The sequence below is a fragment of the Onychomys torridus genome, chromosome 1 (genome assembly GCF_903995425.1).
Source record: "Onychomys torridus chromosome 1, mOncTor1.1, whole genome shotgun sequence".
Classification (NCBI taxonomy): Eukaryota; Metazoa; Chordata; class Mammalia; order Rodentia; family Cricetidae; genus Onychomys; species Onychomys torridus.
Window position 1 is genome coordinate 148,521,216 of NC_050443.1, and position 13,896 is coordinate 148,535,111.

Here is a 13,896-nt window from a genome sequence, read left to right on the forward strand (position 1 = left end):
CTCCCCAACCTGATCTCTCCTATTCCTGTCCCCAGTCCACCCAAAATATCTATTCTAATTTCCCCTTCCCACGGAGATTTGTGTGTTCTCCTTCTTGTCAACAAGAGCCCTCCTTGTTACATACCTTATTTTGGGTCTGTGGATTGTTCTGCTAGCTTTCTTACATATCCTAGACCCACCTATCTAGGGATAGTGCCTCCCACAGTAGGCTGGGCCTTCCTACATCACTCACTAGTCAACATTTCTGTAGGCTAATCTGATTGAAGCAATTTTTGCATCAAGTTTCTCTCTTCCCAGGTGACTCTAGGTTGTGTCAAGTTGAAAATAAAAATTAGGCAGCAGCATCTGTTAGAATTATATTGAGTAGTCTCTTTTGCTTCAAGGGAAAGCTGGATTGATGAGATGATGATCATGTGTTGGCAATTTCAGATTTTCTTTGTAAGGACTGTAACAAAGAATCAGGAGATTTCTCTCCTTTTACCTGAAAAAAACAAACAAACAAACAAACAAAAAAACCAATAACAAAAAACCTGCCTCTTACCAATGTCCTTACATTTTAAAAATATTTTGTTTGCTTCTTTTCAGAATATCCGCAGTTTCCCCTCCCTCCACTCCTCCCAGTTTCTTCCCCCACCTCCCCCTCCTCCAGATCTACTCCTCTGTTTCCTTCAGAAAAAGGCAGGCTTCCTAGGGATATCCACTGAACATGACATAACAAGATAACAGTAAGACCAGGCACATACCCTCATATCAAGGCAACTTAGTAGGAGGAAAAGAATCCCAAGAGTAGATGCAGATGAAGAGTCAGTGATACCCCACTTCTGCTGTTAGGAGTCCCACAAAACACCAAGCTAGCAACCGTAACATATAGTAGTCTCTGTGATTGTTGCTTCAGTCTCTGTGAGCCCTTATGAACCCTTATAAGCCCGACTTTGTTGATGTCTGTGGGCCATGTTCTCCTGGTGTCCTGATCCTCTGGCTCCTACATTTCTTCCCCCCACTCTTCCACGGATTTCCTTGAGTTCTGAGAGGATGGAGGTCTCCAATTTGGGTTCTCTCTCTTGGCCTGATAATTTGGCTGTAGGTTTCTGCAACACCTGATTTCTCATGGAGACTGTAAAAACCAGAAGGGTCTGGAGAGATGTCCTGAAGACTGTAAGAGACTACAGATTCTGGCCCAGACAACTTTTCAGTCACCATAGAAGGAAAAAAACAAGATACTCCATGATAAGTCAAATTTAAACTATTATCTTTCTACAAATCCAGTCCAGCAGAAGGTACCAGATGAATTTTTTTTAAACCTGCCTCTTTCTTAATTCTGGTATACGTACGTTTTAATCACTGTTTTCTGTTTGTAAAAGTTGTTGGTTAGGTCTGGATCATTATTGGACATCTTGTGTTTTATACTTCTCTCCTTATGTTTTATCCTTGTTCTCTGAAGTGATAAATGCACCTATTTGCCTAGTGAGTTACTAATCCATGGCAGAACTATTTCCAGTTTGAATATGTTAATTTAGCAGACTCTTGCCATTGATCTTTATGAATAATACTGTCATTTTTTATCATTTCAATTTCAAGAATAATTCTTATTTCACTTAATTTCTTGGACTGATTGTGTAAGTTATTTTTGGGGTTATGAGAAAATTAATAGAACAAATTGATGTCTTAATAGCTAAAAGTGCTGGTTCTGTAATGGCGGCATTCTTACATGATTCCTGTGTACATAACGTAATTACTGTTATCAAAAGTAGAGTGTAGACATGGGCATGAAAGAATTAAAACATCTTCATCGAAGGAAATTGGGAAGAATTTCAACTTTTATATTAGTAAATACCAACATTAAGATAGTACAGTAAAATCTAAAAGGATAACTCTTATCTAATCTATAATCATTTCAAATATGAGTAGCAACAAATATTGTTTACCATAATAACTCTCAAATAACTTGAGTTATATTAAAGTTTTTGAAGCAGTAGATGAAATTAAGCTTCATTAACTAATTTTAAACTTTTTTTAGGTAAATGAATTGGTGGATGCCAGAGATGCCGGCCTTGGTGCTTGGTTTGAAGCACATATACATAGTGTTACTAGAGCTTCTGATGGACATTCACGTGGCAAAACTCCACTGAAGAATGGCAATTCTTATAAAAGGACTAATGGAAATGTAAATCATAATTCCAAAGAGAACACAAATAAATTGGACAATGTACCCTCTACGTCTAATTCAGACTCTGTTGCTGCTGATGAAGACGTTATTTATCATATCGAGTATGATGAGTAAGTGCTCATATTATTGAGGACTTCATTCATGTTTTCATGTATAGAAGCAAAGCTTTGCATTTCAAGATAATTTTGAATAGTCTTTCTGAAGAAATTATTTAGAGGTCATGTTCAATCTTTTTGTTTCTGCTTATTTGGTGATTGTTATCCAACAAGTAAGGGCCCTTTAACTGTCAGTCATCTCTGGCTTATAAGTGACTTTGTTTTTATCATCCTATTATTGGCTTATATTAGGACTTTCAGATTTTTCTTTGTTGGTTATGTTTCATATATTAGGACTTTCAGATTTCTCTTAGTTGGTTATATTTATATCTTAGGAAGAATTTTATAACATATTGTAATAGATACTAGAATGAGGCAAAAATATAGAACCTGCTTTAGATAATCTACATACAGATTACTCACTTGAAGGAAATAATTCATTACTTTTTAATATGTTTGCAGGATTATGCATTACCACAAAGTTTAGAATTTTTACATTTCTCTTACCTGAAAATAAGAAATCTCATATGTATTGACAGTCATGCTCCAGTCTCCTTCTCTAAATAGTATGTTCTGAAATATTATGATGGAACTTGGCCTTGAGAGCCTAGATTATAGCACTAAATTTTCTTATTGAAAGTTGTGGAACAAAAGTTATTATTTGGATATACTTAAATATTAAGCACACAGAAAATTCTCGCCACATACTATGAGCTCAAATCTTAGAAAGAGTATGCATTTTTCTAGTACAAGTTGCTTATAAGAAAACTTAGTAGAGGCAGCTGGAAAGATGGCCCAGAGGTAAGAAGCACTGACTGCTCTTCCAGAGGACCCAGCCTCAATTTGCACAACATCACAACAGTCTCTAACTATAGTTCCAGGACATCCAAGGTCCTCTTCTGGCCTCTGTGGGGGAATCAGAAATGCATGTGGTACACAGATACACGTGTAGCCCAAACACCCATACACTGATGATGATGATGATGATGATGATGATGATGATGATGATGATGGTAGAATTTTTAAAAAGGCAACAACTTGGCAGAAACTCCAGGATATCTGGGAGCAAAAGCAAATACCTTTAATCTTTGCTTTTTTGATACTTGTGGTTTTGGATAACCTACCAATACTACTTATATCAAATGAGTCATAATACTGCCTTTAATCTAGTCTACGATAGTAGAACCAATAGTGAGAATGCATATAAAGATATTGGCCTAGCTGGAATTGGCAATATTAGTGAATAGGGCTGGTGTAGAAAGGGTCTAGAGTCAGTGAACTAATGATAATCAGTTTCTGGATTTAATAAATGCAGTGGCATAGAGCATGGAGACACATTACTATAGTAGTAGATTTGTCTACTGACAACAAGTAATGTTTAAGTCCTTGAAAGAATTTTATCTTAAATTTTAAAAAGTTTTTGTGTGGGTGTTTTGCCTGTATGTATGTCTGTGCACTACTTGTATGCCTGGTGCCCAGAGGGCATAGGATTCTCTGGAAACGGAGTTACAGACACAGAATTCTGTCACCAGTGTCTGCTCGCCAATTGAGAGAAGGACCATTTTTTGGTCCAAGAGGTGGGGTTTTCATTGGGGATGGACTTGAAGAGAGGAGAGGCAGAACAGAGGGTGCACTAGCCTTTTTGGGCCTGGAATCGTCAGTGGCAGGGTTTTTCTGCAGTAGCTTACAACTCACCTCACGTTTTTATCTTCTGTTCTTTAGTTTTATAATAAATAAGAAATCAGTAACATGTGACATGTAACGTTTGGCCTTGCTAAACACGTGAAAGCGCGTCTACATGGACCACTGTGCACCCTTCCACCAACCCCTTTGGCCTGCTTTCCTGAATTGGGGGAGAGGATTCTCAGGCTGCTCAGCTGGACTTCAGCTCTGCTTGCCTCAAGACCCATTAGGGACTTGGAAGTTTGAAACTGCTGCTGCCAAGTCACTGGCAGCAGGCAAGAAAAGTCAAGGCGCTTTTTAACATAGCCAAACCCCTTGAGCCAGTTCTGCCTAGCTGTTTGACCAAAAGTCCCTAACCCAGTCACCATGGGTAGGCACCAGCCTAAGGGCAGTCAGTTGATAATAGAGTGTTAAATCAGTGCAGCTTGCCTGCACCTGAACCTCCCACTGCTGCCTTGGTGCCACACTTGCTCTACCTGCTGGTCAGACATTGTCACTACATCTGAATACCATTGCACAGCCCAGCATTGGCTCCACTTCCTGGTCAAAAATAATCACTACATCTGCACAACCCAATCCTGAGGAACAGAACTGGAACTGGTAAGACACTTGGGAACTTTTAGATGATAAACTAGGCTATTAAATACATAAGTCAGTTAAAATAAATAAATAGGATTTTTTTAAAAAAAGGTGGAAAGGAGAATCTTAAAACTTCTCCGTGTTAAAAATTGGGAATTAAAAAATTAGGACCTTGTTCACTGCTACTATGGATGGGATGCAAATAGAAAAATTTAGCTGGGATTAATACAATGTCAGTCATAATTATTATCAGTCTGGTAATTATATTTTAACCTTAAAATGGTTTGGTAACTGTGCCTTATGAGAAATTGATAAGATACGAGCTTTAGAAAAGGCTATTACGGATAATATACAAACTATACAAATAATTACTAAGGAAAATAAAACAATTTTTACCTATAAAAGCTTTAGAAATATTTACATTTACTAATAAAGAACAAAAAAAAGAGACCCATAACATACAAATCTTAGAAAAACTTACTGTTCAAAATATACAAGCCTTAGAAGATACAGGGCTACTACTGATAATATGCAAACCTTACAAATAATTACTAAAGAGAATAATACAATTTTTATTGACAAAAGTTTTAGAAATATTTATAGATAAAGAGAGCAAAAAGGTGACTGGTAATATGTAAACCTTAGAAAAACTATTAAAGATACAAGCCTTAGAAAAGATTACTACTGATAATATATGAGCCCTACAAATTATTGAAGAAAATACCATTTTGACTGAAAAGTTACAAGCTTTAGAAAAATTTATTAAAACAGATAATTAAAATACTTAAACACAGACAGAAGAATTTAGAGGAGAACCAACCTCATCAGTACATTATGAAATTAGATTGGAGTGATTAGAAAACCAACTTTAATTTATCCAGTTACCATTCAAGAACAACCATCAGATGATAGGTATCCCCAAGGGTATTCAGAAGTTAGCTGGGATCCTGTATAAATGTTTTTATAGAATTTGAAGAGATTTAAGGGAGAAATAGTTCTTTATATGGTATGCATTCACCTTCTGTGAAGCAGATGTTAAATTCATGGACCACTCAGAACAGAATTATTCCACGAGCCTAGAAAGATTTAGTTACAGCAGTATTGGAAGCTGGTCTTCAGTTACAGTAGAATACCTGGTGGAGATCTGAAGTTAGGGCAATAGTACAGCAGCAGGGTAGGGTGAGAGGTTATGAGATTTCCCAAGATCAAATCCTTGGTGAGGGCTATTATGCTGATATGGAAAGACAGATTACATTTGATGATCACACCTTGGCCCTATGCCGTACAGCAGCTTTGAATGCTTGGGACAAGATTCAAGAATCAGGAAAGAGGACTGAGCCATTTACTACAATTATACAAGGCCCAATAAAAACCTTCACTGAATTTTTGCAAAGATTGACTTCAGCTGTAAATAGAATGATATCAGATCCAGAAATTAGATGAATATTAATTGATTCTTTGGCTTTGAAAATGCTAATTCACAGTGCAAAAGGGTAATTGAGCCTTTAAAGGTAAGATCAGCACCCATAGAGGAATGGATCTGACATAGTCACTATTGAATCTCATAACCATGACGATACTTGGATAGGAGAGGTAATTTCTAGTCTTGAAGAAAAATTAATGTCAGCTGTTTTAATTGTAGTAAACAAGGTCGTCTAAAAAGGGACTGTAGGCAGGGAGTTCCTAGAAACAGTATTTTTTCTAGAGCTAACCCAAACAGAAAGCCCCAGCCTTCAGAGTATGCAGTAGGTGTGGCAAAGGCTGACATTGGACCAATGAATGCAGATGAACAAGTGACCAACCCTTTGCCATTGGGAAATGCCTTGGGGGACCTCTTGCATGCCCCCATGTCAAATTTGGTTCAATCATTACGTGTTTCCATAGGGGAAACTCCTCCAAAGACCAATTAAAGGACCTAATGCCTACTGTAAAAAAAACAAAAACAAAAACAAAAAAACAAAAAAAAAAACCATACTGCTCTGGATGACAACAGCCTTAGAAGATATATTTTGGCACACTTCTATAAACTGTCAAAGACCAAAGTTAACAATACAGATAAATGATATTTAAAATCGAGGGTCTGGTAGACACAGAGGCAGATGTAACTATAATTGCACGAAATTCATGGCACCAAATTGGACTTTTCAGGAGGTAAACACTCATCTTCTAGGGATTGGAACTTTTATCTCAGGTAAGAGGAAGCACAAGATGGGTCGGATGCATAGGACCTGAAGGACACAGAGGAAGATGAAAACCATGTGTCCAACATGTAGCTGTGAACTTATGGAGACATGAATTATCACAGCAGTGGAAAACACACATCAACATTCCTTCAATCTCACAAACAAACCATAAAAGAGAGAATGCTTCAGGGAGAAGTATTTAAAGGTATTCTCTAGAGTGGCCTCAGACTGTTCAGGTTGTACATAAACAGGACACACAAGCTTGTGATCTCTCAAAGGTGACAAAGGCCTGCCTTTAAAATGGCTAGCTATTTTAATAAACTACTCTGGGTGAAACAATGGCCTTTGACATCAGAAAAGTTGCAGGCATTAGAACATCTGGTATAGGAGCAACTAAATGCTCAACATATTGAAGAATCAACCAATCCTTGGATTTCTCCTATATTTGTCATTAAAAAGAAATCTGAAAAATGGAGAATGTTGACATACTTGAGAGCTATAAATAAAGTAATTCAACTGATAGGCTCTCTACAACCTGGAATTCCCTTGCCTTCTCTATTACTTAAAGGTTGGTTTATTATAGTGACTGATTTAAAAGAAAAATTTACCATCATGGTGTCTACTTATAATAATTCACAGCCTGTTAAAAGGTATCAGTGAAAAAATTTCCCACAAGGGATGTTAAATAGCCCTACCTTGTGCCAACATTTTGTACAATAGCCATTGGAAATAATTTGTGAACAGTTTCCTCAATCTATAACTTAACCATTATATTGACGATATATTACTGGCTGATTCAAACATAGATCCCTTAGAAGAAATGTTTAAGGAAGTTAAGAAAATATTGCCTTACTGGAGATTGCAAATTGCTCCTGAAAAAATACAAAGAGGAGATTCTGTTAATTACCCAGGATATAAAATAGGCTTACAAAAAAGTCAACCACAAAAAGTATAAATCAGGAGAGGTCAATTACGGACACTTAATGACTTGCAAAAATTACTGGGAAACAGTTGAATACAGCTCACAATTGGATTAACAACTCAAGAACTAAGTAATTTATTTCAAATCTTACAAGATGGCAAGGTCTTAAATACTCCAAGAAAATTATCAGCTGAGTCTGAAAGAGAAAAAAATTACGGGATGCTCATGTGGATTGCTTATATCCAGAGCTTGATTGTATTCTAGTTATTCTACCTTTCAACTATTCTCCTATTGGAATTATTATGTAGAGAGAAAATAACTCTAGAATGGATATTTTTTACCACACAAACAGAGTGAAAAATTAAAGACCTATTTAGAAAAGGTTTCTGAATTGATTTTAAAAGGAAAATTGAGACTTCATCAATTAATAGGAATAGACCCAGCAGAAATTGTGATATGTTTTACTTATGCTGAAATTTCCTCTTTAGACAGAAAATGAACATTGGCAAAGATCTTACAGTAATTTTTTTTTTTTTGGAAAGATTAACAACAAATATCCCAAAAGCAAGAGACTTCGATTTATAAAAAGAACAAATTGGGTCCTTCCTCACATTGTGTGGAGAACACCAATATCTGGATCCCCTACATTCTTCCATACTGATGCAAAAATAAATCAGGAAAAGCAGGTTATAAATCAGAAAATTTAAGTAAAGTGGCCCTTATGATTCTGTTTAAAAGTCAGAATTATATGCTATTCTCATGGTATTATTAGATATTTTTCAGTTCCTCTTAATATAGTGACTCTCAGTATGTAGAAAGAGTTGTTTTACATATATGAAACCACTGAACTTATTCCTGATGATTCAGAATTTACTTCATTATTTATACAATAACAGGAAATAATCGGGAATAGGTATCATCCCATAAATATAACACTTACCAAATCCCATATAGGTCCACCAGGTCCTCTAACACAAGATAATGATGAGATTGGTCAGCTAATAGTAGGAAATGTGCTGGAAGCCTCAAGAATTCCATAAGAAGCACCATGTTAATAATAGCAAGGGTTTGGAATAGGAGTTTTCTACCACTTGGCAATAAGCCAAGGAAATTATAAGGAAATGTCATACTTGTTCTTTGTATAACCAGACTCCACTACAGTAATTAACCCAAAGAGTACGCAAAGAAATGAGATTTGGCAATGGCAAATGGATGTGTTTGATTTTACAGAGTTTGGAAAATTAAAATATACACCATACCATAGATAACATATTCAGGATTTCAGTGGGCAACTGTTTTGAGTTCTGAAAAGGCTGATTCTAAATTATACATCTATTAGAGTTTATGGCCATCAGGGGAATATCTGTACAAATTAAGACCAACAATGCTCCAGCATATGTCTCTGGTAAAATGAAACATTTTTTTGCATATTACAATATAAAACATATTACAGGTAACACCACACAATCCTAAAGGACAAGCATTCATAGAATTAATCTCACTTTAAAAGAAATGTTTAATAAACAAAAAGGTGTAATAATGATCCCTAGAGACAGATTACACAATGCTTTATTGACTTTAAATTTTTTAATGCTAATGAAAAGGGAACAAACGCTCCAGAGAGATATTGGATAATAGAAAAAAACCACTGAACTAAATCAGCCTGTATGTTGTAAAGATGTGTTGATCTCAGATTGGAAACCAGGATGTGTATTATTTTGGGAAATAGGTTTTGCTTTTGTTTCCTCAGAAGAAGAAAAACTATGGATACCATCAAAATTGATAAAGATTCGATTCGCCTTGCTTAGAAAAGGTGCTAGTTCATGAACCAATATGGTGATTCAACCTCATGAAAAGGAAAACTCATCTAATTAGGGTCAGGGCAGGGTTATGTTTTTGTCTTTCCAGGAAAATAACATCCACCTGAGGAATCTAAAGACTTTTGGACAAAATGAAGCATAGTAAAAAGAAGAGAGAACATCTGAAAAAAATACCAAGAAAAGGAATAATCTGGTCTAATAGTACATGAGGCATGTCTGCTCCTAGCGGCACCCACTGGCCTACTTCAGTGGAAGATGATAGACATCAAAGGAACTCCATAGGGAGTTTGCTTTCTTTGTGAAAAAAGCTAGCGATTAGGGCAAAATACTGCCCTTTCCTTGACTGCTGACAGTACACTGTCCAAACTGGACAAGCAGGACACAAAGGTGACTGCTGAACTTTGCCAAGACAGGACAGTCCTTCAAAATTTCCTACTTCTGAAAAAAGTCTGTCAGATATGCTAGGCTTATAGACCAAAGATGGATGCCCCAATGTTGCAGAAGAACCTTGGATGACTGTCTAGGCAACCATCTGTTTCTGTCATTTCTCACATGTTTTGGAAGTCTCTTGCTTGCACTTCCTGCTTATTCAGGTAATATTTCCTTCTCAGGTCTTTGATGGGGTTGAAGACCAGACAGTTACAGTTCTCCCAAATCTTAGCAAAAAGCATATTAGGTATAAAACTTTGGATTCTTCAGGAAAGGACAGCTAATAGAGTAATCTCTATAAATTTGTCAGTTACATATGGACTGACATTGCAAATGTATTTTTTATTTGATAATTGTTCTTGTATGTAGTTTCATTTTTGTTAAAGTTACTACCCTTCCTTTCTATTCGGATAATATTTGATAATAATTCTTATTGCATATAGTTTTACTATGTTAGAGTTAGGACCTTTCCTTCTTAATTAGACAAAAAGGAGAAAATATTACAGGAATTCTGTCACTGGTCCACTAGCCAGTTGAGAGGAGTGTTTTGGTCTAAGAGGCAGGGTTTTCATTGGAGATGCATGTGACCTTGAGGAGAGGCAGAGCGTAGGGTGCACAGTCCTTTTCAAGCCAGTAAGTGGTGGCAGCCCGGCTTTTTTGTAGTTGTTTGCCACCCATCTCAGGTTTTTATATTTTTTAGTTTTATAGTAAGTAAACATAAAGGAAATCAGTAACAATAGACAACTAGCTATGAGCTGCAATGTGGGTGCTGGGAATTGAACCTAGATTCTCTGGAAAAGCAGCAAGTACACTTAATCATTGAGTTACCTGTCTAGCCTGAAGTTTTACTTTTTGATAACTAAAAAAATAACTTAGAACACTGCTACCTGAGATTTTATTCTGTCTAATAAATTACTATTTGGCAGAGAGTGTTATGCAAGCACAGACCTGAAACTTTAAACACAAAGTAAACCAGTGTTTATTCAGTTTTATAATTTTAGAGGTCCTGGAAGATGGTTTAGAAATAATACTACCCCAAAATAGCATAAGACCTGTGCTTTAGTTTGTTTTTGAACACAAAACATAAAATCCTTCATATTTGGTTAGCTCAATTTTTTTAATATTGAAATTATTCTTGATTAGAATTAATGCTAGAAGTGAGTCTAAATCAACACGCACAGGAAGTTTACAGTAAATCTTACATGATAGAATTAAATGATTCAACTCTGGCAACATAAAGATAATTATATACCTAGACTTTTGGGAAACAAAAGGTATCAGAAACTTAGTGGAAGATAAATTACACCTTTTGCAAAGAGAAAACAGCTATAAAATACGATATGTTATGTGTAAAATAGTTGCGCTCTTAACAAAGTCCTTGATAATGGTAGAGCATGTAAGATGGATTGTTATGACATAACATGGAGGTGGTAATAAACTTTGTGAAAGCTTTGTGGTCATTAGAAAAATGAATTTTAAGATAGAATGAACTACTTGTTGACATTAATATGTCATCAGACAGGTTCATCTTTGGATGGAGAATGCATTGAAAAGAACTGGTCTAGTACTACTAAACAGATTTTAAACCTCTTTTATTTTTCCACTAGTCAGCCATGAGGCACATGTGAATAATATCACTTGGAAAGTAGGTGCAGAAGTATCATGAGTTTAAGGCCTCTCAGAGCCACAAATCAAGACCCCAGTTTTTGTTGTTGTTTTTGTTTTTTGTTCTGTTATTTTTTAAAGACAGGGTTGCTCTGCATAGCTTTGACTGTCCTGGAACTCACGCTATAGATCAGGCTGGTGTTGAACTCAGAGATCTTCCTGTCTCTGCCTCCTGAGTGCTGGGATTAAAGGCTTGCACCACCCTTCTTAGATGATAAGCATTGTTTGTCACTTTAAAATTGAATTACTCAAAAATTGTTTTCATTTTAATTAATTACTTTGGAGGCAGAGTCCTCACACTTCTGTGTGTGTGATCTCCAGGCAGTTTCCAGAATGCTAGGGTTACAATACCTGGATGAACAACTTCTTACTCCCCATAGTGGAGGTTAGGGGTTGAACTTAGGGCCATGGGCAAGTACTCTACTATTGATGTAAACCCTCAGCCCTTTGAAAAGCTATTTTTATAATAAAATTCAGATGAGCTATTATCAGACCACATGTATTCTCAGTCATTGGTGTTTTAAAATATTCTTTTGCTATAATTTTAATGTATATACATGGCTAACAACAACTGTATTAGATTAATAGGGTTTTTTTGTTTTGTTTTGTTTAGTTTTTTGAGACAGGGTTTCTCTTGTGTAGCCCTGGCTGTCCTGGAACTCACTCTGTAGACCAGGCTATTCTTGAACTTGCAGAGATCTGCCTGACTCTGCCTCCCAAATGTTAGGATTAAAGGCGTGCGCCACCACCTCTGATCTAGACTAGTAGTTCTTAAAGTATGGTCTCTCACCATGAGCATTAGCATCACTTGTTATAAATGTACATAATGGTCTCAATAAAACAGTGAATGAATCTCTTGGGTTGGCCTGGCAAAGAGTTGAAGTCTTCTGAATAGGTCTATGCATGTTGAACAGTGAATGAATCTCTTGGGTTGGCCTGACAAAGAGTTGAAGTCTTCTGAATAGGTCTATGCATGTTGAATTTGACAACCACTTGTTGATGATTCCTTTGGACCCACCCTTACGCATTGTTCTCAGGCCCCTGATACTAAAGAGAAATAAAGGAAATGGTTACTATATGACTACTTATCTAATGTAAATGCATTTTATTAAAGGTTAGGAGAAATATGAATTATCCCCTAAATCTTAGTGTTCATTCTTACTTTAACATTTGAATTAATGACTTTTATCTACAAGTGCACTCTGACCAGTTTCAGGATTCTACCCGAATTATTCAAAAAGAAACAAATTAGCAATAGTATCATACCAAGCTTATGGCTATACTAGTACCATTAAACTTTTGAGATTATTAGTTTTTTTTGAGATGACATTTCATACAAACAAGCCTAGCCAAAGATGTTTTTGGAAATGTCTTGCTCCCATTTCTCTAGTCTGGGATTACAAGGGTATACCACTGCACTCCACTCTCCTGGCTTGTCAACAATAAACTAGGAATTTAGGTCGGACAAACAAAAAACCTTCAAATTGTGACAATAGTTCTGGTTTTTATAAACAATACTGGAATTATTATAAGACATACTTAAAAATTATGGTTATTTGTAGTAGTTTGTTGTCCCAAATGAAGCATGTTTACAATAATAGCTGTTGTTAGACTTATCGATGCTATCAATACTGTTATTGTATTAAGTATTTAGTGGTATCTTCTGTAAAGTGGATATTTACTCTGCAATAGGATGGAAATAATAGCTTTTAAACCTACTCAAATTAATGATATGAACTGAAGCATTACAATTATAGCAGCTGAGAGGTTTGCCAGAATAATGGTGTAAGTTAGAATTATTAGTATGTGAAGTATACAAATCAACATTTTTATTATACTAGATGGCATCAGGATTTTTTTAAGTTTTAATTTTTTTTTTTTTTAAGATTTTCAGTGTGTATGTGTGTGTGTGCACACATGTTTTGGTGGGGAGTGGTGTCAGAGGAGGTTGGGTCCTCTGGAGTTGGACCTAGAGGTGGTTGTGAACTGCCTAGCATGCATGAGTGCTGGAAACTGAACTTTGGTCTTCTAGAAGAGCAGAAAATACTCCTAACTACTGAGCCATCTCTCCAGGCCCCGTTTTTGAGACAGGGCCTCATGTAGCACAGGCTGGCCTTGAACTTGCTTTGTAGCTGAGGCATGCTTAAATTCCCAACCTACTTCCCAAGTGCTGGGGTTATAGAAATATACCATTTCCAGGTTCACGTCCTATAATTTTAGAACAAAGTTTAAACCTCTTATTATTTACCAAAGTAGCTGACATCAGATATTCTTCTGTTTATGAGGAGATAGTAATGGGTATAAAGATGTGTTACTATGTATACTGTTGGTGTTTTGTATGTGGAGGCCCACA

General features: G+C 36.1%; 1 protein-coding gene across 1 annotated transcript in view; it reads left to right on the forward strand.

Annotated features, from left to right (window-relative positions):
* Uhrf2 (ubiquitin like with PHD and ring finger domains 2) overlaps positions 1-13,896 on the forward strand; it is an 83,819-nt gene that overhangs the window by 29,488 nt on the left and 40,435 nt on the right. Inside the window, exon 3 of the mRNA XM_036209395.1 lies at positions 2,018-2,277. Within this exon, the coding sequence (XP_036065288.1) occupies positions 2,018-2,277 (260 nt within the window). The remainder of the gene's footprint in view (positions 1-2,017; positions 2,278-13,896) is intronic.